Source organism: Sceloporus occidentalis, unplaced genomic scaffold (assembly GCF_023333645.1).
Source record: "Sceloporus occidentalis isolate IW3139 unplaced genomic scaffold, rSceOcc1.0.p SCAF_110, whole genome shotgun sequence".
Classification (NCBI taxonomy): domain Eukaryota; kingdom Metazoa; phylum Chordata; class Lepidosauria; order Squamata; family Phrynosomatidae; genus Sceloporus; species Sceloporus occidentalis.
In genome coordinates, this window is record NW_028317090.1 from 1,407,777 (window position 1) to 1,435,619 (window position 27,843).

At 42.5% G+C, this 27,843-nt stretch overlaps 1 protein-coding gene across 1 annotated transcript; it reads left to right on the forward strand.

Annotated features, from left to right (window-relative positions):
• Positions 1-1,624: 1,624 nt before the first annotated feature.
• On the forward strand, positions 1,625-27,287 carry LOC149283178 (ankyrin repeat domain-containing protein 33B-like). The gene is made up of 4 exons (XM_089497906.1): positions 1,625-2,158; positions 24,231-24,360; positions 24,994-25,134; positions 26,434-27,287. The coding sequence occupies exons 1-4, from the start codon at positions 1,625-1,627 to the stop codon at positions 27,285-27,287; spliced, it is 1,659 nt and encodes a 552-aa protein (XP_089354032.1).
• The last annotated feature ends 556 nt before the right edge of the window (positions 27,288-27,843 follow it).

Here is a 27,843-nt window from a genome sequence, read left to right on the forward strand (position 1 = left end):
GGTATAAAAAAAGCATTCAACATTGAGTCTAACAAAAAGCGGTACAGGCTGTGTTGAAAATGGGGTGAAGTATAGGTACCAAATAAGAATTACTGATGCTTAAAGGTTTTTTTGTCTCCTTCGATCTTGAGAAACAGATAACATGCACAGTTAACAATTTTACATAACTCTATTACATTAAATCTTTCAGTTGCTAATTACACAAAACGACTTCAGTGACCTTTGTAACTTTATTCTACTTTTAGCATAGGATACTCTATAGTTTCATATAAATTTAAATGCAAGTGAACATGTTTAATTACTGAAGTAAAACTCACACTTTACAAGCAGACTGAAAATATTATTTCTAGATTTATATAAAAAAATAAACTACCATAGACAAAAAACAAATTAATAAATATAATTATTAAATCCACGCATACTTACATGGTATACACATTTTATGTCCCTATTTAAACAGAACACATAATTAATTTCTGCAAACTCCTGTTTTAGATTCACAATACAATGCATGTCACAATGTTTACCAAAAAAAGAAAGCAAATTCTCACCTGCTAGTTGTGCGTGATTATGTCTCTGTTTTGCAAGAACTAACATTGACAGCTGTACATTTCCCATTTAAATCTCTTTTTAAAATGTGCCCCTGATGTCAACACACTAAGCTGGCTCCTCAATCTTCTTAGAAAATGATGATCGGATTAGAGAGTAGGAGTTTTCCAAATGTCTTTCTCTCAATCTACATCAGATGCCAAGGACCTCTTTTGTACTCCATGCACAATGTTGGTTTTTTTTCCTAAATCTAAATCAATATTTTTTTATTCCACAGCTTTTTGATATTTTTAATTTCGAGAAGAGGAAAAACAGTCATTTGAAATGTTAGATGACTCTACAAATTCTTGCTTGAATATACACACAAGACCTTTGCGCTCATCTGAGGATTACATGCCAGTCTTGAAACAAGGATTCAGTATGTTAGATTATTTGTGTTAATTTTTTTTTTTTTTAAATGAAGGGCCTTTCAAGAATTTTTTCTGAAGGAAAGTCCCATTTGGAATACAATTTAAAAGCATTAGACATTTGAAAAACAAAACTGCTGGATTGAAAAACCAGCCAAACCATTTTATATTATTTTCAGATTTACTTGCTTTTTTATTTTCTGTTACATTATTCTTTTTCTTTTGATCCTTGATGAAGACTGTTTGTTTTAAGAATGCCTGGTGTCTGGTTACGAATTGCCTTCATTTCTGTCCTCTAATTTGTGGTAAAGTTTACAACAAAACTTTTTTTTTTTAACAACGGCACAGTTAAGGGGGTCATGTAGCTTAAAAGGAAGGAAGAAAAACAGAATGTTCCATAACTGCTTAAAGAAATGCATCTTTAACATTTTATTGTCTTGTTTGTGAATAGATCTGGGCACACGAAATTGAAATTTGAATACAAAAAAATTGATTCTTGTTTTGGTTAAAAAAAAAAAAGAAAGCAAGAAGTTAAGATATCATGGTGCGTTATGCAAATCAAATCACTTAAGACGTTTTTTCCAAATAGATTTTACAATTTTTTTTCATCTTAAAATTGTATTGTGGTTAGTAATGTTTTATTAATTGTTTTGATCTAGACCTGAATCATGGTGCTTCTCTCTGGTTCAAAGAATACAGGAGGAGACTCTAGGGGTGGAAAGGGGAAAGGAGATATTCACTCTACTGAAGATGTAGTAAGTGAAAACAATCCAATGAAGGATGTTCCAGATCTGGGGGCAGAAGCAGGAAATATTATTTTTGAACAGGACAGACTTCAGTTAGGGGGTTCTGCTGACCCCCTACCGCAACTTCTTGCAGTTGTACCCAGCCTTGAGGAAGAAGAATGTGAGGAGTATGATGATTTTTCAATACTGCCAGATACCAGAAGCATTGCATCGGATGATTCCTTCTACCCACCTGATCTGGAGACCCAGGGGAGGTGGGTGTATGGCGAGGATGGAGAAGACGATGAAAGTGAAGGGTTTGATGATGACAGTTTTAAAAGCTGGGATAGTACTGAGAACCCTGAACCATTTACTTTGTTCAAGGCCTGCAGCAGTAACAATACGATTATTCTTAAGGCCCTTATGCGACAAGGCTTAAATAAGGATGAAGTTGAAGAGACAGACCGGAACAACAGGGTGAGTAAACACCTTGATTTTTCCCCTTTTTCCATTAAATCTTTACCTTGTTTTCACCAGAAGGGTAGATTTTCTATCTAAAACATTAAGGTGCCCTAAAACCTGATGTCCCCCTGCTGCTGCAAGGACCTGTGTTATGCCCCTATCTTATGGATAACCTGCTACAATGCAGCAATTGCCCTAAGACCCCTGGTGACAAGGGCCCCCACTTGGTGTTACTTGCAGTGTAATTTTTAAATGTGTCTACATTGCACAGCATGCATACAGTACCTCTTGTACTGGGTGATGTGGGAGCCCAGACGGTGACTCACCATACCTGGGAACTTTCTAAATGAGCTGACCTGAAACTCTTGAAATGTTACCCATTTCATGGCCCATCATGCAGATTCTATGTAGCATCTTATGAAATATGTTAATCAAGCGACTCTTAATACCTGTCCTCATGGAAACTTTGACTTGTCATTGTTTAAAGATGCACTTAACACTTAACTTAACATGCATTAAAACAGGGATATCATCCATGAAATTTTGGTAGAAACGCACCAATCAGGCAATTTAGATATCATCAGATCACAGTAGTATATGAATGAGTCAGCTCCAGCCTGCATGACCCTGAGAAGCTGTCTCTTCATCCTGAGACCCTGAGATTGGACCAAAAACCCGGCAGCAGCGGAGGTTGCCTGTGTGCATCGCACAGACCTCCACTGCCGGAGAGGAGGATCTAGGTCCCCTGCAGCGCTGCAGGGGATCTAGATCTTAGTTTTGTAGTCAGACCTCTATTTGAGATCTGATTAGAAGACAACATTGAATATAAGAGCATTTGCTCTGAAAAAAGTCTTATAATCGAGCAAATACGGTAATATGACGGGTCTTATTTGTATGGCGTGATCTTGAGCTAGTGGATATTAAAATTAATCAATAAAAAATTTAATTTAATTGTGCAATCTATATTTGACTAGTATAATAGTTATAATAATATATTAAATTAAATAAGTAAATATTTCAGTGACACGGTCAATGTGTAATTCATATTAAACTAATATAATAGTTATTTGTAGTAATAATAACATAGTGTATAAAAACTAACATAAGGAATGAAAGACCCAAAGTAAAAGACCCAAAGTATAAACAAATGTGAGGATGATATTTGATGAGCCTAGTAAGGGTATTCAAATTAATATGCCAAAATATAGAACTCTGGATCCTGAGACCATTGGTATAAATAATCTAAAATGACCCTTGCCTAGATTGCAGTTAGAGTTGATCAAAGAGAGCAAAAATAATAATAATAAAATGTGATAAGAGGATACTTGTTTGCAGAAAAACCCATAATAAATATTCTAATATATTCTTATAGTTATTTGTTACTGTGGCCTGAAATCATGTAAATTGTACATATAACAAGAGCCTATCCTTAACTATTTATTGTAAATAAATGTATTTGTTACTAGGGCCTTCTTATCCTATTCCAAATTTAATAAGAACCAAAAAGACATTAAGTTTTATACTGTTGTCTGGAGTCCCTGTGGGTGAATCAGGCCCCAATCGAGGGCTTAAAAGAAGTGTTACATCATAATTATAATGTAGGACTGTGTGTTTAAATTGAAAATCCAGTAGGTTTCTCTCTGGCATTATACGTTGAAGGTATCACCTCCTTGCCGTGGTGGACTTATCTTTTCAATGACTTAAAAAGTAAAAGGTCCAAATTACTACTAGGGCAAAAAGTGCCTAGCAATAGGAGAAACCTTCTGGTTTTTCCCTGTCATTGGTGCGGCTAATGAACTGGAAACTGCCTTGTTATAATTTTGTATGTCCAAAATATACTCATGTATAAAATCTTTTTAGGGTCTTGTGGTACACCCCGCGTATTGAACCCCACATTTTGTATATTAAATAGATTACATTAGTACAGTGATAAATTGTCTTATATTATATGTATTGCCAGTAACTGAAGATCTAGTCACTAGATTTAATAACGTGTTTACAACATTTGCAAACCCAATTGCCACAAGGAAACATTCCAACTATATTGTTGAGCCACATTCTTTTAGGGACTGTGTTAGCATATAGCATAGAGAGATATCCTTTGCCCTGTAGCGTTGTCTCTCCTTGAAACGAAAGGATTGTGTTGTTGAAGAATTTACACATTTCAGTTTGTAAGATATTCATGTTTTTAGATTCTTTTCTTAATATGCTAAAACTCAGTACTATAGGAGGTAACAAAGGTAACATTCCCATGATCCGAGCTCCCATGTGCTGGATAATTATCCTGAACCAGAGTACTCCTGCCAGATAGTATGCATTGTTAACAGTAATAGTAAGACTTCCCTTTAACAAAATTGCCTGTTTTTTGTTAATGTAATGTTGTGGAATTGTGCCTTAGGCTAATAAATTTGCCCACTGGAACGCTCTTATAGTATGGAAAGGATGGCACGAAGAGGCATGCAGGAGAGTGTTGCCAGCTGCCTGTTGTTCATTAGAAGTTAATAACAAGTCCAAAAAGAAATTTGGATGTGTTGTGTATGTAAATATAAGCTTCATATCGTTTTCATTCACATATCAAACAAAACCACTGAGACCTGCATTACTCTTCCACATGAACAACAGGTCATCAATGTATTTACCCTACTGAAAAACCCTTCGGCATAAGAGTTACTGTCTGCAAACGCATGGTGATCTTTCCAGTATCCCGTGTAAATGTTTATATATGAGGGACAAAACAGGTGTCCATTGCCATACTAAGAATTTGGAGTACATACCTTCAAACATAAAATTGTTGTGCTTTTGTTGAATCTTAGTCCTGGACTGTCTGGAGTTTTCCATTCCTAGGCTGAATAGTGCTGTGACTGTTTATGGGTGAACTGTAGAATGGCAATGTATTAATTGAGCTTCATTGAGCAGCCAATGGCCTGCTAATGCACAGCATGTATCTATATACAGCTATATGTATATATTTAGTCATTCATAGGTAGATTGGTGAGGCCACCTGTACACTGGCCTTGGAAGAGATTTTGTTTTTGGGGAGATGGGTACAAGGGGTCCTTGGGACTAGTTCCCCCTGGTACAGAGTGCCATGTTCCCCCAATTACCAAAGTTCCTGATTTTACCCTGAAGCAACTAGTCTCGGCTGATGTCTCTTTAGGGCAACGCGTTAGCGGCCGATATTATGACATTGTCCTATAGTAAGCGAGAGGTTCAACAGTTGGAGTAGCGAAGGAAGCCAACTTTTATGGATATACCCATTCATCTTTAAATGATTCACAAGTATATATATGTATATATATTCCAGTATTTCCAGCACGACTCTTGTCAGATTATTTCTAATATGAGTCAGGTTGGGAACTTGTGGAAAATATGTCCTGCCACGCGAGTAACTTAACTCCATGTTCTCAAGATTGAATGATTATTAGACTTGGGCACCAGGGGGCTCTTCGTGTTCGTCTTCGTGCTCGTCTTCGGGGGGAAAAAAATCTTCGTATTCTGCGAATATTCGCCTGTTCCTGTCTTCTCTTCGGGCGAATATTCGTGGACATTCTTCATGTTCGGTTTTTCTTCGTTTTCCCGGTTAAGGGGTTAATACGGGGTTAACGCAGCTCTGGCGCCAGGAGTTTAAATGTACGTATGAGCAACTCTATTGGTCGTCAGCAGGGGGCTCGTCTGCCATTGGTTGATGGCAGACGAGCCCCCTGCTGGCGACCAATAGGGTCACTCGTACAGACTGTTAAACTCCTGGTGCCGTAACTTACCCGGCACATCCCACTGGTCTCCCTCCCTGTTCAATTAGTTAAATGTCCATACGAGCGACCAATAAAGTCGCTCGTACGGACATTTAACGAATTGAACAGGGAGGGAGACCAGTGGGATGTGCCTGGTAAGTTGTAGCATTGGGATTTTAAAAGTCTGTACGAGCGACCAACAGAGTCGCTCGTGCAGACTTTTAAAACCCCAATGCTGCAACTTACCCTGCAGATGCCACTGGTCTCCCTCCCTGTTCAATTAGTTAAATGTCTGTACGAGCGACTTTATTGGTCGCTCGTACGGACATTTAACTAATTGAACAGGGAGGGAGACCAGTGGGATGTGCCGGGTAAGTTGCAGCATTGGGGTTTTAAAACCCCAATGCTGCAACTTACCCTGCAGATGCCACTGGTCTTTAACTAATTGAACAGGGAGGGATACCAGTGGCATCTGCAGGGTAAGTTGCAGCATTGGGGTTTTAAAACCTCAATGCTGCAACTTACCCGGCACATCCCACTGGTCTCCCTCCCTGTTCAATTAGTTAAAGACCAGTGGCATCTGCAGGGTAAGTTGCAGCATGGGGGTTTTAAAACCTCAATGCTGCAACTTACCCGGCACATCCCACTGGTCTCCCTCCCTGTTCAATTAGTTAAATGACGGCGAACCTGCGGATTTCCACTGCGGATTTCCGGGAACTGCTGCGATGCCGCGAAGACAAGGTAAGTTAGAAGGGGGGAGAATGGTAGACGAAGACGAAGACGATCACGAAGATCTTCGTGGTGTGTGTCTTCGTCTTCGCCTACGTTTTACCGCCGCTGTCTTCTCTTCGGCGTGTCTTCGGAATGAACACGAAAACGCACTCTTCGTGTTCGTTTTCATGTTACCCTACTTGAACCTGCTTGATCTCGCATGACCTCCTGTCTTTTGACCTTCTGCTTGTTACACAGTTTGCCTGACTATCTCCTGCTCCATGACCTAAACTTGCTAACCCTTTGTGATCCTGTACTGACTGCCCTTGACTTACTGGACTGATTATTGACATTTGTTTTTTGGACTGCCTGCTGCTGCCTCAAAATTCCCGTCCCAGTCCAGGGGTGTTTAACTCAAGGGTGACAAACAGATCAGGAATTAGGTAAACCCTTCTTCTGAATACAAGTGAGTTAATTAGTTACAACCATTACAATTGAGCTGCCGCTGCTGGGATATCCACAAAATCTGAACTGGTTCTGGTGCTCGAGGTGTTGAGTTTGACATTCCTGGTCTAGGCCAATCTTTTCATGATGAGACCCATATTTGACTAATGAAAATCTTGCAAAGTTACTTCTACTTTTTAAATGTAATCTTGATTTATGTTTTGAGTTTTTGAATATGTCTTTAGCTTCCGAGTACATGAGGTTGAAAAAAGACCAAAAGTCCATCAAGTTCAACCCTTCTACCTAACCTTCCTACTCTTGATCCAAAAGAAGGGAAAAAAAACCCTAATTAAGCTACTTTGAATTCTGCCATCAGGGGGAAAATTTTCATTCTTGACTCCAAAAGGAAATCGGATTTCTCCTTGGATCAAGAATCTCTAAAATATTAATTCTATTTATAGCCCTGTATGTCATGCCTTTCTAAAAAAAATATCCAGACCCCTTTTGAAGGTATCTGTTTTGAAGGTTATTTGATAACACCACCTCCCTTGGCAGTGAATTCCATACCTTTCATATTGTCCTATGAAATCTCCGCTCTTCCAATCTCAGAGGGTGACCTCTTTTTCTTTGTACATTTCTGTTAATAAACAGGTCACTGAAGAGCTCATTATACTGGCAGTGCATATATTTATATATTGTTATCATATCCCCTCTTAAATCCTGTTTTTCTAGTATATATAATTTTACCTTTTTTTTGTCTCTCTTCATAACTAGTATCTTCCAATCCCCTTATTAATTTTGTAGCCCTCTTTTGCACTTTTTCTAGTTCCATAATGTCCTTTTTAAGGACCGGTGCCCAGAATTGTACCACATATTCAAGGTGAGGTCTTACCATTGACCTGTAAAGAGGCATTTACTGGCCCTTGCAGCTGCTTGCTGGCATTGTGCACTGTTTATGCATTTTTATTATTTTTACCACAATGCATATCTTTGCAATTATATATGTTAAACCTCATCTGCCACTTGCATGCCCAGTCCCCAACTCTGTCTAAATCCTCCTGCAAACAGAAACATCAAAATTAGTCTGAATTACCTTTCCTAATTTTGTGTCATCAGCAATAACTGTGACATGGCTCTCAATGCAGATTGGGAGATCAGTTATAAATAAATTAAAAAGAAGAGGACCCGGGACAGACCCCTAAAGGCACTCCACTTAATACCTGTGTTTACAGTCTGAGAAACATCCATTCACAACAACTCTCTATATCCTATCTTTTAGCCAATTTCCGATCCAAATACAGACGTTTGCCCCTAAGCCTATTTCTGTTAATTTGTAGAGTAACCTTTTATGTGGAACCGTATCAAATGCCTTAGCAAAGTTCAGATAAGTCACATCTACAGCCACACTCAGATCTATATTTGTCAAACCAACTTACTAGCATTCTTCTTCATAGAATGCTAGTAGGTTGGTTTGACAAGACCTGTCTTTCACAAATCCATGTTGACTTCTACTAATTGGATTCTGGATCAAGATATGTTCTTGAATGAGCAACCCTTCAAATAATTTCCCCACTACCAATGTTAAGCATACTGGCCTGTAATTGCCCGGTTGAGATTTTGATCCCTTTTTAAATTTGGGCACAACATCCGCCTTGCGCCAATCTAATGGAACAATGCCTGAACTGAAAGAATCCCTAAAGATCAGTAATAATGGTTGGGCCAGAATTAGGCTTAGCTCCTTATGTATCTTTGGGTGTATACCATCCGGTTCAGGGGCCTTGTCTACAGCATTTAATTGCTTGAGCACTTTTTCTTGTGTCAGCCAATCCCATGTTTGCTCTAATGGTTCCTTATAAAAAGCAACAGGGGCTCCATCATTGGTTCTTCCTTGGCATAAACAGAAGAAAAAAAGGTATTTACGACGTCGGCTTTCTCTCTGTCCAAACTAATCAAGTTTCCGGTTTCAGATAATAAAGGACCAACATTCTCTACCTTTAACTTTTTTCCATTTAGATATTTAACAACAGGTATAATCACACATCTCCCTTTCATTTATGGAGTGCATTGGCCTCCCTGGGGAAGATAACAGCAGGTTAAAGTGAGCTACTTAGAGGCTACAGGCAAGTTACCTGAAGATTTGAAAGCTACAACATTATCTTTAATAATCACACATGGTCATAATGTTCATTGTGTTAGTTCATTAGATTAGATACAGGCTGGCATATAACACCAAAGGTATATGTTGAGCAAGTGGCATTAGCACAGCAAAGATGTGTCTGCACTGTTGTTGACAGAAGCTTTTGATAAGTGTCTGGTAGCACATTATACCATTTGACAGGGCTCACAACAGGTCATTTGATCTATGATAACCCTGTGCCAGCACACTTAAATACAGATGGTAGTGGAACAGGAAACTGAAATAGATTGAGGAGGAGTGAAACCTGCAGAAAAATGGGGATGACGAACAGTGTCATAGTAATTGAGCCTCCATTTTGTTACGCGCGCCGCCGCGGCTCCCTCTCCGGCTGCTAACGCCGGCTCGCCGGGCGTCGGCAACCCCACCTCCGTCCCGCACGCGGAATGCCGACGGGTTACACGCGCCGCTGCACGTACCTTGGCCGCTCACGCTGGGTCCCCCGACGTCGGCGGCTCCGCCTCCGGTGCTGCCGCGGTCTCTCGGGGGGCTTGCGGTCCTTCTTCGTCGGGCGCGCGCACCCGCTCACGCTCCAGACGCGTCGCCGCGCGCACACGCCAGGAACACGGCGGAAGTGCGTCATATGGTGGTGGTTCCAGATAACGCACCTAAAATCAATTTAGGGCGTGACACGCTCTACGGCGCGGCTGATGACGTGAGTGTTTCCTTTTCTATTTAAACCCCATTTGTTTGCCTCGTCTTTGCCCGTTCTAAGTGTTCTCTAGCGTTGGGTGTGCTACAGGTTTCATTCTATTTTGATTTCTGCCTTGTGTACCGACCTCTTGCCTGTTTATACGACCACGATTCTTCTCTGCCTGCCTACGAACCCGGACCTGTTTACCGTTTTGCACCTGATCTACCAGCCCTGACCTCGGATTGTTTTTGACCTTGCTGCCTGCTGTTGCCCTCGACCTCGGACTGTGTTCTGGACTTTCTTTAGCTGTGCTTACCTGCATTGTTGGATCCCTCGTCTACCTGACCGTAACAGTAGAACGGGCCATACATGGATCCCGCGGATATGGCACGGCTGCAAGCTCGGCAGGATCTCCAAGACCAGCGTCTTGCTGCGCAGTCTACACAGCTCCAAACGCTGGAACAAAAGGTCGACGCCATGACCGATCTTCTGCGTTCTCTGACCGCCCTCCCGTCGGTTCATAGGGAGGTCTCCCACGAGGGCATGGGGGCTGTTGCTAGGTTCCCGCTACCCGAGAAGTATTCCGGGGACCCGAAGGAATGTCGCGGATTCCTCAACCAGTGCATGCTCCACTTCCGAAACCATCCCCAGGCGTTCCAAACATCATCCAAGAGGGTATCATTCATCATATCCCTACTTAAGGGTGATGCTTTGCTATGGGCCTCGCCTCTGGTGGAGCAAGAATCCTATCTGCTTGAGGACTGTCCCGCTTTTATGGAAGCCATACGAACTGTTTTTGATGCTCCGGGTCGTAAGGAGACCGCCGAGTCCTCTCTGCTTGAACTCCAGCAAGGCCGTAAAACCTTGGCCCAATACACCGTGGAGTTTCGCACCCTAGCCCATGAGACCAACTGGGAAGAAGGTGCCCTCAAGGCCGCCTACAGAAAAGGACTCAACGACAAAATCAAAGACGCCCTAGTGTACCACGACACACCTATGGATCTCGAAGAGTACATCGCCCTCTGTCTCAGGGTGGACAAACGGATCCAGGAAAGGACATCAGAACACAACAGAGGAAAAAGACCTGGGTCCTGCATCCCAGGCCCCACAAGACCTTCTTCGTCTCCTCTTCCGTCCGTCTCCGCTTCGGATGAGCCCATGGAAATAGGAACCGTCCGCAAACTCTCAGAGGCCGAGAAAAGATGCAGAAGAATACAAGGACTCTGTCTCTATTGTGGTCAAGCCGATCACCTGTTGCCTACCTGTCCTCTCAGACCGGTAAAAGAGAACGCTTAGGGATCACAGGAGGAAGCTCCCTAAGCGCATGCCGTTTCCCTATTCCTCCCAACACACGCATGACAGTACCCATAACGCTCCGTTGGGAGAACCACTCCATGGCCACACGGGCCTTCCTCGATTCCGGAGCGGCTGGCGTGTTTATGGACCAGCAATGGGCACTGACACATCGCATACCACTCCGCACCAAGGAAGCACCCTCTCTGGTGGCTTCTGTCGACGGCTCTCTTTTGGGAACAGGGATCGTCACTCAAGAGACCGAACCATTGACCCTGCAAGTAGGGGTCACACACCAGGAACGACTCACGTTTGAGTTGATCAAATCACCTCACGCCCCTCTTATCCTGGGATATCCGTGGTTCCGTCACCACAACCCGATCATAGACTGGCAAAGAGGCGAGATCCTATCATGGAGCCACCTGTGTCACAAGCACTGCATCATACCCTGTCGACGCCTCAATCTCATACTCGAGATCGCTCCTACTGACCCCAGGTCTCTCGTCCCAAGACACTACTGGGACTATTTGGATGTGTTCTCCAAAAAAGACGCGGAGAGACTACCTCCACATCGGGCCTACGATTGCGCCATCAACCTGTTGCCAGGCTCCGATCCACCACGGGGCCGCACCTATCCGCTGTCTGAACCTGAGAACAAGGCATTAGAACAGTACATCAAAGAAAGCCTGGAAAAAGGCTTCATTCGTCCGTCCTCATCCCCTGCTGGTGCCGGGTTTTTCTTCGTGGCCAAAAAGGAAGGCTCATTGCGGCCGTGCATCGACTACCGGGGATTGAATCGCATCACTATAAAGAATCGTTACCCGCTTCCCCTCATCACAGAGATCTATGACCTCCTAAAAGGAGCGAAGATCTTCACCAAGTTGGATCTCAGGGGTGCGTACAATTTAATCCGTGTCAAGTCTGGGGACGAATGGAAGACGGCGTTCAACACCAGATTCGGGCATTACGAATACACCGTTATGCCCTTCGGGTTATGCAACGCCCCTGCTATATTTCAGGCCTTCGTCAATGACGTTTTCAGGGATATGCTCCTGTCCTACGTCATCGTGTACTTAGACGATATCCTTGTGTATTCTCCTACGCTTGAATCCCATCGACTTCATCTGAGGGCCGTGTTACAGAGACTACGGGAGAACGGCCTGTACGCCAAGGCCGAGAAATGCGCCTTCGAAAAAACCAGTCTGCCCTTCCTTGGATATATCGTCTCTTCCGACGGTCTCCACATGGATCCGGCTAAACTCGAGACCATCACAGCATGGCCTCTCCCTCGTACACTCAAAGCCATCCAACGGTTCCTTGGCTTTGCCAATTACTATCGGCGCTTCATCCGGAACTACTCCACCATAGCGGCTCCCATCACCGCCATGACAAAAAAGGGAGTTGATCCTACCCTATGGACTCAAGAAGCCAGAAAGGCGTTTGACAACCTGAAACAAGCCTTCATCTCGGCTCCTGTCCTTCTACGTCCGGATCCAGCAAAACAGTATCTCCTGGAAGTCGATGCCTCTGAAACCGGTGCTGGGGCTATATTGTCACAACGCAAAGAACAAACCACAAAATACCATCCCTGTGCCTTCTTCTCCAAGCGCTTTTCCGCAGCCGAACAAAACTATGACGTCGGCAACCGTGAGCTCCTGGCCATCAAAATGGCATTTGAGGAGTGGCGTCACTTACTAGAAGGTACCGAACAACCCGTGGTCGTTATGACAGACCACAAGAACCTTGCATACATTGAAGGTGCTAAACGGTTATGTCCTCGCCAGGCACGGTGGTCGCTCTTTTTCACACGTTTTAACTACTACATCACCTACAGGCCAGGAACAAAGAACATCAAGGCTGACGCTCTATCCCGTCAATTTGATTATCAAAACGATCGGCGCTGCGACGACCCCATCATACCCTCCACGCGGCTCATCGCCAGCTTGTCTACCCACACGATGAGCCGAATCCGTATGTCCCAAAGGACCATCCCGGCCAATGAACGTCCTCCTCCAGGTCGTCTCCATGTGCCTCCCAAATATCGCACGGACGTCCTTCGCTGGGGTCACGATTCCCTGCTGGCGGGTCACTCTGGCTTCCGGAAAACGATGTTCCTCATCCGTCGTTCCTTCTGGTGGCCGTCCCTGGCCAGGGATGTCCAGTCCTATCTCGCTGCCTGTCATACATGTGCACGACAGAAGTCCCCCCGGACGCGTCCACAGGGTCTCCTGCATCCACTTCCCGTTCCTACGGCTCCCTGGACACACGTCTCTCTGGACTTTGTCGTGGATCTACCTAGGTCCCAAGGAAACACCACCATCCTGGTGGTTGTTGACCGCTTCTCCAAGCAGGCCCACTTTATCCCTTTGCCGCGCCTGCCTTCCTCTATGCAACTAGCCGACATCTTCATCAAAGACATTGTCCGCATACATGGTCTTCCTCTACACATGGTGTCCGATCGGGGGAAGCAGTTCGTATCCAGCTATTGGAAACACCTTTGCCGTAAGCTCGGCATACAACACCACTTGTCGTCTGCCTACCACCCACAGACCAATGGGCAAACGGAGAGAACGAACCAAACCCTCAAGCAATACCTGAGGATGTACAGCAATGTCCGTCAAGACAACTGGGCATCTCTCCTTCCCCTCGCTGAGATGACGTACAACGGGTCCCTGCACGAATCCATCGGCAGTACCCCGTTCTTTGCTGCGTTGGGTTACCACCCGGTGATCCTGCCTCCTCCGTCTTCTCGTTCCTCCTCTTCTGTGCCGGCAGTCGACCGTCGAGTGGCTGACATGCGGAAACATTGGAGTTCCCTTCGCAACGTTCTCTCCAGTGCCCAGCATCGCTGCAAGCGAGCGGCCGACGCCAAACGATCGTCTCCCCCGGAATACAAAGTGGGTGACAGGGTATGGTTGTCGACTCGCAACATCCGCTTGCGCCAACCGTCCAGGTCCTTGGGACCCCATTACATCGGGCCCTTTCGCATCAGTAAACGTCTTAATGACGTGTCCGTGTCCCTTGACCTCCCCCCTTCCATGCGGATTCCTCGTTCCTTTCACGTCTCCCTGCTCAAGCCTTTCGTCTCCAACCGTCACTCCGTTCCATTCCAGCATCCTGCTCCCCTTGTCGTCCGGGGCCATGACGAGTACGTCGTCGACCGGATCCTCGATTCCCGTCGCGTGCGGAACGGTCTCCAGTACCTTGTTGCCTGGAAGGGGTACGGTCCTGAGGAGCGGACGTGGGTGCCTGCTCGCTTCGTTCACGCTCCCCGTTGCGTCGCTCGCTTTCATGCGCTTTGCCCCCTTCGTCCCGCTCCGTCGCGCTCGGTGCGCGCTCCTGGAGGGGGGGGTACTGTTACGCGCGCCGCCGCGGCTCCCTCTCCGGCTGCTAACGCCGGCTCGCCGGGCGTCGGCAACCCCACCTCCGTCCCGCACGCGGGTTGCCGACGGGTTACACGCGCCGCTGCACGTACCTTGGCCGCTCACGCTGGGTCCCCCGACGTCGGCGGCTCCGCCTCCGGTGCTGCCGCGGTCTCTCGGGGGGCTTGCGGTCCTTCTTCGTCGGGCGCGCGCACCCGCTCACGCTCCAGACGCGTCGCCGCGCGCACACGCCAGGAACACGGCGGAAGTGCGTCATCTGGTGGTGGTTCCAGATAACGCACCTAAAATCAATTTAGGGCGCGACACGCTCTACGGCGCGGCTGATGACGTGAGTGTTTCCTTTTCTATTTAAACCCCATTCGTTTGCCTCGTCTTTGCCCGTTCTAAACGTTCTCTAGCGTTGGGTGTGCTATAGGTTTCATTCTATTTTGATTTCTGCCTTGTGTACCAACCTCTTGCCTGTTTATACGACCACGATTCTTCTCTGCCTGCCTACGAACCCGGACCTGTTTACCGTTTTGCACCTGATCTACCAGCCCTGACCTCGGATTGTTTTTGACCTTGCTGCCTGCTGTTGCCCTCGACCTCGGACTGTGTTCTGGACTTTCTTTAGCTGTGCTTACCTGCATTGTTGGATCCATCGTCTACCTGACCGTAACACATTTACATATTTTTTATGTTAGACGCTGACCCAAACCACCCAGTTGACCCTTTGATTACTTTTAAGCCCTGAGATATGACATCATATCCTGGCACCCTACCTCTTATGTATGGGTGGCACCATAGTTCTATGGACGGGTGCCAATTAGGCAGAGTCTTTCATAGTGCAAAATGGGCCAGTTGGGAGAATCTCTTATAACCGTCCCATCAAGAAGCAGAGCACCAGAATCCTCCTGGGCCTGATAGATACCGTGCTTCCATATTGGGTAACCTTTTGTGCACCCCAGAAACTATGTTCACAAAAAATGTTAGCTTTGTGTTCTGGTTTGTAAGTGCCTGTGGATGTACTGAAACTCAAAAAAAATCCCCCCAAGCATATGACTCATTCTCCACAAGTTTCTTTGCTTATAGGAGATGCGTTTGGTCAAACGCTTCTGCTTGTCACTGTGTACATGCACTATACTCTCCAAGAAAGTAGTGAAATTTTTTTGGTGAGGCTGCATGGTACTGTAAATCCCGGTAGTATATTATGATGGGTGGGGGCTCAAAAGATACTCTTTGTTTTGAGTGTCATTTGGCCTGGGATTGGGCCTGCATTCTCAACTACATTTATATTAGCGATGCGGAGGTGGTTGCACAATTGAGTCTTGTATTATGCGTATGATGAGTCCTTTGTTTTGCAACTCTGTTACAATTCTATGGTTCACTTAGCTTAAGCATGCAAGCTAAGGAGATTCTATTAATAGGTACAGCAACATGTGAGGATAATGAATGAGTCTTGAGTCTTTATTAATCCTGTTACTTCACAAAATGCCTCGAGTCCAATTTTAGACATTTTAAATTAATATTATGACCCTTTCTTAACCCAGCTTTGGGCTTTCAATATATTTTTCTTAATATGTTGAACTGAACCATTCTTTGCTCGCTTGACATTTATCAAATCTCAGCCACTTTATAGATGAATAGTAATTAACTAATGACTTGGACTTTACTTAATAGTAGTTTATACACATAAAAGGGATGTAGTTGTTGTAACATAACATATAAACGCTATACCATATAATTATTATATATATATTTAATTCATTGAATTGCCACTTTGCTTTCAAAGGATTCTAATAAGAAATGGAATATTTGTGGTATTCAGGGCCGGCCTTTGGGGTGTGCGCAACGTGCTGCAGCACAGGGCACCATGGCAGCAGGGGCGCCACTAGGTGACTGCATGTTCCGGATTGCCTGGATTCCGTGCAGCCTTATTGACGCGGAGGACAGAGAGGGGTGCCGAGTGGTTTTCGCTCATGAAGTTTTCAGGAAACGGTTGGCACCCCTCTGTTCTCCTCCGCGAGACATCTGGCTCGGTTGCGGTGCCAGCATGTCAAGCTGAGCGCCAGAATATGATGTCATATTCCGGTGCTCAGCAGTGAAGCAGAGCGCACCATGGCAGAGCAGGAAGACAGAGGCCTCGCAATCCCACCACATGACTTCTGGAAGGTAAATGAACTACAAAATGGGGGGAGAGGGGTCACATAGTCAGAAAGGGGGAGAGGGAGTAGATAGTTAGAAAGGGGGAGAGGGGGTAGATATTCAGAAAGGGGGGGTAGATAGTGAGAAAGAGGGTAGTAAGAATATTGAAATAAATAGTGAGAATTAGTGAGAGAATGAATTAATTAGTGTGTGGATGATGTGTGTGAATGAGTGAGAGCAGGGTCTAATATTTATATATATACATCAGCAGCAGGGTCTAATATTTATATATACCGGCAGAGGGGTTAATATTTACATATATCGGCAGCAGGGGCTAATATTTATATATATATAAATATATATTTTGGCAGCAGGGTCTAATATATTTATATATCGGCAGCAGGGGCTAATATTAATATATATCGGCAGCAGGGTCTAATATTAATATATATTGGCAGCAGGGGCTAATATTAAAGAAACTGCCAATTCAGCTGTTATTTTGAAATCATATTTCAATCACGGTCTTTACTTCAAAGAGATAAGTACATATTATGTAGTTAAAAATGCATGTCTAATGCATATATATATATATATATATATATATCTACACACCTTTGTGTGTAATCTCATGCACTTCATAGTGTGTCCCTGAATAGCAGAAGTAAAATGTGGTCACGTTAGGCGTCAGGCGCCGTCCTATTACCAAAGCCAGGGCCGTGCTGAGGCGGATGCATGGTGTGCACCCAGGCAGCAGGGAGCGGAGGCGAGAGAGGGGCACCGAGCGGTCGCTCATGAAAAAGTTTTCAGCAACAACTCGGCGCCCCTCTATCACCTCCGCTCCCTACCGCCACCTGTGTCGTCGCTGTCCTGACTGACAACAAATCCCGGCGCTCAGCAGTGAAGCTGGAGCAGAGCAGCAAGACAGAGGCCATGCGCTCCCACCACAAGACTTCATCAAGGTAAGTGAACTATAAGGGGGAGTGGATAGTGAGAAGTGGGGAGGGGGGTACATAGTGAGAAAGTGGGAATAGATAGTGAAAAGTGGGCAGAGTAGGTAGACTGTATACGTGTGTGTATCATGGATGTTTAAGTGATTTGGGGATGGGCAAAGATGGCACATGCAGGCAGGGGAGGGCTGGCAGCCCAAGGCCTGGGGGGCAAGTCTAGTCAACTGGCCCATTGCACCACCAAAGCGGCTGCGAGCGACATTGAAAGCGGCTGTCGTGCGGCAGTCACTCCACCGGCGCTTAATGAAATCAAAGCGGCCGGCGTGCACGCACCGCCCAATGGCTGTGCCTCATCTCTTCATCCCACCCCTTTTAAGATGTGGGACAAAGAGCTGAGGCACAGCCATTGGGTCTGACTGCCGCATGACGCAGGGGCGTACCGAGAGTATTTGGCACCTGTGGCATATACTGTATGTGGCACCCCCCCACACACACTTTAAAACTGCATAGTTTCTATGGTTAGGCAAACATTGACAGGGGTACAGCATAACTATTATATACTGAGGCACACATTGACGTCAATGCGTGCCTATCACTATACATTGAGCCAAACACTGACAATACTGTACTACAACCCCTATCACTATATACTAAGCCAAATATTGATGTGGTGTAGGCCTACCACGTCAGTAACTGGCTTAGTATATAGTAGGGATGCACAGAAATGAAAATTCTGGACCTAAACTGAAAATTCAGCGTTCACTTGGCCAAAAACAAAAAAAAAACAAAAAAAACTTTAAAATACTTTATTAAAAGCAACTCACCAAAATTAGACTAAAAAAAAATCAACAACAATATTAATTAATTTATATATATATATATATATATATATATATATATATATATATATATATATATATATATAATTAACAGCAATCACAATCCTATCATGCCCAGGTTCTAGCATGTGCTGGCTGACTTAGCATGATAGGAGTGTGACTGCTGTTTGCAATATATATATATATATATATATATATATATATATATATATATAATTATTCTGTCCAATAAAAGTGTTAACACACCAAAGTTGGACCAAAAAAAAAAATTGATAACAGCAATCACACTCCTATCATTTCTGGGCATGAAAGGAATGTGATTACAGCCTCCCTATGCCATGCTATCACCCAACACTTACACATCCATGCTATCTGAAACCCTCATTCACAAACATTCAGCATAACACCCATCACTCTCACACACTATCCACTCTCCCTGAATCTTGTCCTACCTTTCTTCTGTCACTGTCACTTTCCTCCTCCTCTTCGTTCTTCCTTTCTTCTCTGTCCTGTCCTTCCGGTGCGGAAGATGGTGGGCGTGGCTTCAAATCCCGGCGCACAGCCACAGTTGCCGCGCTGTCACCCCTCAGGCCGCCCCCGCCAGGTACGCTACCGGCCCGGATTCAGGGCGGCCTGGGGGGCAATTGCCCCCCTGCCCCCCGGCCCAGCCCGCCCCTGCAGGGTGTTTATGGGACAAAGATGTTTGCGGACAAAGATGTTTATGCTGGGCTGTTTTGGCTCAGGCTGGACTGTAATTTTTGTGTGTAATCTGGGTGCTGGTCAAGTTCTATGTGGACACCAGGGCTGGCTTTTGGAGTGTGCAACCTGTGATCTATGTCTTTAATTTAGGTTTTTTATATACCTGTAATGTGATATGTGATTATAATGTGATATATAATGTTTATATGTGATTTCCAATTGATTTATACTTGCAAAGCTGGGTTTTTGTGTTATTCTGTTGATCTGTATCTGATATCCTATGTTTCCATACATTATTATTGTATACCTGCACATTCAGGATTTGTATGTCTGATTCTGTTTATTTGATCTATACCCTCAATGCTGAGTTAACATGTCATTTTCAATTGATCTATGCCAGCAAAAAAAAATAAAAAAATTTGATGCGGGAGTGGAGGGAGTGATTGTGTGCTAGGGAGCGTGGAGCGGGGCCCAAGTAAATGCTTTCTATGCTCCAATTTTTTTAATATTTAAAAAAGAAATGTGTTACAAAGATGAGCTGTTTTTTCATGGTAATGTGTATTATTGTTAACAGTGTTTCCAGTTATATATTATCGTACTTGTTTGCACTTGCACATAAATAATCCTTAATTAAAACTAGTTGTTTGTTACAAGACACCTATTACTATATACTGAGGTAGACATTGACCGTGGTACAGCATAACTGCTATCATAATATACTGAGGAAAACATTAATGGTGGTACAGCATAACTGTTATCATTATATACTGAGGCAAACATTGACGGTGGTACTGCATAACTGCTATCATTATATACTGAAGCAAACATTGACAGTGGTACAGCATAACTGCTATCATTATATACTGAGGCAAACATTGACATTGGTACAGCATAACTGTTATCATTATATACTAAGGCAAACATTGAAGGTGGTACCCCAGCCATTTTCTTATGGAGCCCCTGGTTAAGTGTTTATATTTTAATACATTTAATATCTAAACAATGTACACCGATCAGCCGTGACATTATGACCACTGACAGGCAAAGTTAATAAAACCTATAATCATGTTATCATGGCACCTGTCAGTAGGTGGGAGATATTAGGCAGCAAGTGAACATGTCATGTTGATGTGTTAGAAGCAGGAAAAATTGGCTAAGCAAGGATCCTTGATTGTTTCCTCAGGAGTTTGTATTTGCCAATACTTAATAAGCAACACCTGTCAGATTTTTTGGGCTCGTTTTAAGCCTGTATGACCCCATCTTGTAATTGCTGCCAACCATTCCAAAAAACGTGATCACTCATCGCTATATCTATAGTGTTTTTAATGCCACTTAAAATGTTACATTTTGGAACTGAATTTTACATTGTAAACTATTATAGATTCTGTTTTAAGATACAAATCAATAGTCTTCACATGGCTGGTGTACTTCGCTTAAAGCCATTTATTTGCCGTGTGATTTACACACAGAGCTGTATATTAGGCTAACCTAATCCTTTTAAATCAAATCAGTGCCTTTTCTGCCAGTCACATCATTGAGATATTTATATCATTTCCTAAAGGAAAAAATGAGTATTTGAGTGAAAAATAATGTGTCGGTTTTAAAATATTTACTTTATGGTAAATGTAATCACAATTAAATATAGAAAGAAAGCAAACAGTAGTGATGGTGGTGCAAGGTTTAGAAGATAGCAGCTCAAAAAACACACGTGGAATGACCCCCTATTCCACAAAGTGACAAAGTGCAAACATATATATTCTGGCGCTTTCGCACCAGAAAAGTGTGGAGCGCTAAAATAAATATTTTTAAAAAACTCACCCTTTATAAGTAGTCGCTGGGTGGTAACATGTAACGGAAAAAACAGAAATACAAAAATAATAGTGCAGTATGTCTGTATATAGAATGACTGTGCCTTTAAGCCGGCACTTCACCTAAACGTCTTTCTGTGTTTTTTTCCTCCCTTGCTCTGAGCCATAAAATTACCTGGCTCTGAGTGTTGTGGCTTGTGCCTAATACAGGGTAGGCAGACCCTTATTTGAAGCAGGTAGCAGCTGTAGCACACCAAATGTTTGGAAATCCCAGGATGCAGTAAAATCACATTTATTTTGTAAACTTATGTTAAAATCAACCCAACAAAGTATACAATAAAATAGTGTGTACTTTAAAAGTCCTGGTAGTCCTCCAAATACGCGTTTCACCTTCTGGCTTTATCAATCTGGAATCTGGATTCCATTTTTTTCTGTTACATGTTACCACCCAGCGACTACTTATAAACGGTGAGTTTTAAAAAAACATTTATTTTAGCGCTCCACACTTTTCTGGTGCGAAAGCGCCAGAATATATATGTTTAAATATAGAAAGACTTGCTTTGAGAAACCACTTTAACCATTGATGCTAAAAATGTGTTGTAGGGTGTATTTCCAAGGATCATAATAAAGAACAAACATTCTAATAAGCAGTGCAAGTAAGACTATTCTATATTCACCAATATTTTCCAATATTTCATGTACTACATTTAAACAGTCTTACATGTGTCTAATGCACTGATGTAAGACTAAAAATGGAATAGATTCTATGATTGGAAAAAGTGGCTGTTTAGGTATTTGTAAGCTGGTGTGTAAGGGAAGTGTATGTGTATGTATGTATATGTGTAAAGGCAGTGTATGTGTATATGTGTGTTTATGGTCAGGTGTGTGTAAAGGCAGTGTGTAAGGGTCCTGTGGACTACACTTCCAATGATACTCAGCCAGCATTATGGGGGGACACCTGGCTGGCTGAGAATCATGGGAATTGTAGTTCACAGCTAGCATCTGTAGCTTTACTGTTCACTGCACTTTCTATGATGCTCAGCCAGCATTGAAACAGTATGTCTGGCTGAGCCTCATGGAATTCAATTCAATATCTTGATTATTTTTAATATGCATGACTGTGCTGACAAAAATGAAGCGTATTTTAAGTGGAGATGCAAGTGTGACATTGTAAAGTGCAATTGCTTGTATTGTTTTGTTTGGTTTTTTTAAAACTGTATTTCTTTCACATTTTGAAGTGTTGGGAGCTATGGATACATACTAGGACAGGGCTGACAAGACTGACCACGTTACACATGACAAGACTATACAGAAATAACAGGACTAAACAGGATAGACTAGACACTTAAAATATAAGGACATGAATAGAACCCCTTTCTAAGATAAGATTGGAGATTCCGTCACGTATTATGGCCATAGCATGCTTAGCCCACCCTACGCCAAAGTACTCCAATATATCAGTGGGTCCTAACACTAAACCATGCCTACCGAATTACTAATAAACAAACTAAACATTTAATCTAAACACGTATCAGAGAAAGACTGCAGACTGAAACAAACAGAACGGGTGGGGCACAACTTATAAAGGAAACAGAAGCTGAAGCTAAGAGCGGTACTGGAATCAAAGAATCAGAAATCAGTATAGAGCATGGGGGAATCCAGGAATGGAGTATAGTGAGACAGCGGAACTGTAGCAAAACAGGGGAAACCAGAGATATGCAGCCTGGATGGGGCGTGACACCAAATATTATAACAAATTCTGTTAATGTAATGAAATTTCACACGTATTAACTTACCGGAAACCGGAACTTACTTATTAGCTAATGATCCACCAAATAATCATATTAACAAAGTAACCCCTTAATTACCCCATAGACATACAGATATGTCCACAAATGCTGTGGCAAGATTGCCCTTAAGACACACCAGTACGACCTCACTTTGTTGCAGGGGCAACATACTTTTCTGACCGTGCATTTACTGTCTCCTTTTCTGGTACTTGTTGTCTGTTGGTGTCTCTCAGGGCTCAGTTTTTGGGCCTCTTGTCATGATTTGGCCCCAGCCCTGCAAACTGCCAGGGGAGGCCGCCCCTTTAAGAGGTCTGCATGAAGTTGAACTCTTTTCCACAGCTTGCTGTTTGGTTTACTGGTTTACTGTAGGTACTTGACCTAATCAACAGGCATTATATCCCAGGCTCCCTCCATCACCTGAAGCCTGTATGATTAACATACCTGGTAACTCTCCGGGTTGGACCACTTCTCCTGTTCTCCGGGTCAAGACCCGAATCCTAACGGTCGCAAGAGCGGGGTCTTGACACGCCCTGCTCCCCGCCCATTTTCCCTTTAAATGGGTGTGTTTTCCGCTGCCGTCAGCGAGAATGCCCACTGATGTCAGCGGGAACTCCCACTGACGTCAGCAGGAACGCCCCAGGGGAAGGGACCCAAAATACACACTTGATGATTGCAAGATACAAGAACCTTAAATATCCTTGGGGCTGTGAATTCACACCCTGCAGGGTAAAAACTATGTATTATTCTTGGTGCTGAATACACACTTTTTAATGCCACAATATATATACACACACACACTCACTGGCCACTTTATTAGGTACACCTGTTCAATTGCTTGTTAACACAAATAGCTAATCAGCCAATCGCATCTCAGCTCAACTTAATGCATTTAGGCATGTAGACGTGGTCAAGACAACTTGCTGAAGTTCAAACCAATCATCAGAATGGGGAATAAAGGGGATTTACGTATTTTTGAACATGGCATGGTTGTTGGTGTAGATGTAAGAGACAGGTAATTAAACAGGGGGGTCAGCCACGACCACTAGTTTATCAAAATATCAAAAGTACACAAGTAGATCAGGTATAAGTGTTCTGTTCTGCAGGGCGTTTTTCACCTACATGGAATGCCTATTGACTTCACAACTCTGCCCATCAAAAAATTGGGTGAAGAATTTGGACACGATGATTCCCACATATAACAGGTACACATGCCTCAGTTTGGGACATTGGAAATCTTAGTATGCCTCTGACTTTTTGCCTTTTGTTTTGCTATGTTACTTACATTATTTGGCCTGTTTTCAACATTGCCTATGTGATTTAATTTATTTTACAATTGGGAAAAAATGAAAAATATTCCCTGCTTCATAATAAAGAAGTTTATTGTTATCTTTGTACACAATAAAATTGTTCCGTGTATGCTTAACTTTTATAATTGGAGCTTTTTGCCAGAACAGAACGCTAAATGTAATTATTTAGCTTTTTCTTTTCAGACTGGCCTTCTTGTTGCATGCTATCAAGGTTATGTGGACATAGTTGTCGCCTTATCTCAGTGCCCTCACATTGATGTGAATTGGCAGGATAATGAAGGAAACACTGCTCTAATAACAGCAGCACAAGCAGGTAAATAATATTCATCTTCAAGGTTACATATTTGAATGACACTTCTTACTATATTCGCTCAAGTGTCCTACTCAGTAAAAATCTTAAGCTACCACACATCGATGTCTACTCATACAGACAAAATTTCTCAGAATACAAAATACAGTAGAATGACAAGAATAAAACACAATAGAATGGAAAAAGGACTGGGAGAAGAAAAGGAAAACATATGGATATATTAAATGGATAGAAAAGTCCATTTGGAGATGTGGGCTTATAGGACGTCGAGAAGTCCAACCATATGCCTCCACAAGCTACACTTGCGGGGGCGCATGCCAAGTGTCTGCTACAGTGACAGGCACTCAATAAAAAGGGAAAACACAGGTGGGAAGATCTGTAGACAGGACTAGATGGCCATTTCAATAGTTAACAGTTAGAACAGACTGGTGCTTACGGCATCCAGTGTGCTTATAACAATAACAATCGTACTACTTTTTCCTATGTTTTATGAAATGACGAAATTAGGCTTTTCTTAGACTGTGAGACATAATTAAAGTTTAGTAGACGTATCTCAGGTGTTGCAAATGTTGAGCATCCAGTTTAAAAAAAATAAAATAAGTATTTTAAGTGTTTTACTTTGTTTCTGTATGTTAGGACATATTACTATCACAAACTATTTGCTGAATTACTATGCTGGTCTGGACCTTGAAAGGAGAAATGTCCATGGCTTTACAGCATTAATGAAAGCAGCGATTCAGGGCAGAACAGAATGTGTCAGAGCTTTAATGCTAGCAGGTAAGTGGGGTTGTCTGCAAAATGATAAATGCAGCATTATGCTCTACTGGTAAAGAGAATGTTTCCCAGATGATAATAAAAATATATCTCTTTTAGGCCTAAAAATCCATGAAAATTTCTTTAGCATGCAAAACGTAAAGAATTGGATCATAGAGGCTTCAGATTGACTTATCTATTATGTGAGGCATGGCTTTCTAAATGATAGATGTTTTCTAGTTTCTATTTCAAGGTTTAGAGCATAACACAATGAGTGATATTAGAAAAATTATATGTAAAAGTGTATATTTATTTTAAGTTCTAAACAATAATAGTGTAGGCTAGCCAAGAAATCAGATAAATGATATAGTATGCTTCCTCTAGCTACATGGAGACTAGATTAAAAGTACATCTTTATTTCTCCACAAAATAAAACCAATAATTTCTTTATTTGAGTACATCCACCTATCACAGGATCTCCCCAGGTGTCGTATGATTGCCATTGCCTGCAAATGGGCCAGCTCGCAAAGAAAATCAGGACTGTCCTGGGGGAAATGGGAAGGTTGGGAGGAATGGTATTGTACTCTTGCCCACAGTTGTCTGTAAGCTGTAGAGAGTTTATTATTGTTTAAACCTATCTCATTAAGACATATCATGGCATCCAACTACTCTGCCGAAACTCAGAGTTGTATAGCACTTTTTCTTTACACAATTTTAGCTAAATATATGCTTATGAAAATATGAAATTATATATATATATACACATATATATATTGGAACAAAATATAAATAAGTAAATGAGTGATGCACAAAACAATTGTGCTGAAACATAAATTCAAATACAATGTACTCCAGAAAACTCCACCAAAGTCTCCACCATTGTGATAAATCAAATCAATCGAATCAAACCCAAAATGATAGAGTCAAATCGTAATGGATACTTTTAATAAATATACAAATATATACATAAAATGCCAATTTCTGTATAAAAAATGCTCCCAAGTGAAAAATATTCAAATACACTCCAAAAGTGTATTTAGGTATTTGTCCTGTTTTTGGAAACACCTTATTTGCCTGGAATGTTCATTTATTTTGGCACCTACAGGGTTAAATATGAATGCTGTGCATCATTCTCAACTAACAATATCTGAGGAGGATGCTGTAAAAGAGCAGCATATTATATAATATTCAATTGAAACAATTAAAATAGATTTTAAGGTAACAGCCTTTAAAGAGGTTGGGTGCTTGATGTTTATCTTGTGCAAGAATTTATGCAACAACGTTCTACAACTCATAAAAGATCACCATGCTTTCTTTTTTCAGGGGCAGATATCCATGCAGTGGATCCAAGTCGGGGTTACACTCCAAGAGAATGGGCAAGGTTTACAGGACGATATGACACCGCGTACCTTATGCACAAATTACTAGACAAACCGTCTCCAGAGCAATTCATTGAGGGGTTTAATATGGAATGGCCTAAGATGAAGGAGCTTTTAGCCAAAGCTGCAGAACCCAAGTCATGTGTGCAACGCATGTCAGATTGTATGAAGTCAGCATTTACTTTTAATTATTTCAATGAGCCTCAAGAGGATGGAGTCATTGATCATATGGTAAAAATAACCACAAGTATGCATAGCCCATTTGTTGCTGTAACTTGTCAGACTATATGTCCAAGAAGTCCACCATGTGTGGGGAAGCATCGATACTCTGTACAGGAAATCCTCAAAAAACAAAGAGCCCATGAAATAAAAGCTTTAGACCAAAACCATACGAAAAGTTATGAAAAACTTTTCCAGAATTCTAGAGTTACTGTGGTACCAAAGAAAAAAGACAGAAAAGCTAGCCTTCAAACTAACTTATCAAACAGAGCTATTATAACAGACACAAGGAGAACAAGCCTTCTTCCTGTAAATCTGCTAAGAAGAAGTAGTGTAAGGCCAGGATATGTTATTCCTAAAGTCCGTATTACTAAAGCTTCCACACCTACATATTATCCTGAAAAGGTACGGAAAAGCAACAATCGAAGCAACATTTTCTTAGAGATTCCAAAATGGAGGTACAAGGAACTGAAGGAACAAAGGAAGAAAGCAGAGGAAGAAGAGCTACGCAAAGCTGAAGAACTTGAAAAGCAGAGACAATTACAAAGATCTAGAATGAAAAAAAGGACTTTTACTTGATACAAGCATTAGCATTACGTGGATTTGTGCCATCAGATCTGCAATATGTCCTTTCAAGAAGCTAACAGATAAAAAAAAGGGTACAATATGCTATGAAAGTACATAAAAATTACAGCATCTTTGCAAAATATAATTTTGTAAAATGTATCTAAATTCAGTAATAATATGGTTCTTGCTGTTAATATAGAGGGATCCTTGTATACCCTATAATCATGTTTTCAATGAACAAGGCGGTAAGGACAGTTGTAAAAATGGCCCGCATTTACATTTTACAGTGTTATCAATATTATTTATTGTTTCATATAATGCCATATAATACAGAACAAAAGCTGAGGATGGCCCTGCTAAAACAAGCTTACAAACTAGAGGGAGTTATGGTGTATTACACAAGTGCCACTGTGACCAGCCACACTAGTATAAGTATTGCAGGACAGGCAGGGCCGGCCCAAGACAAAATGCCGCCTGGGGCGAAGTTTAAAATGCTGCCCCCCCCATTATCTACCCTTCCTCTCCCTCGGTCCCTGCCGCCCTCCCATTATCTACCCTTACTCTCCCT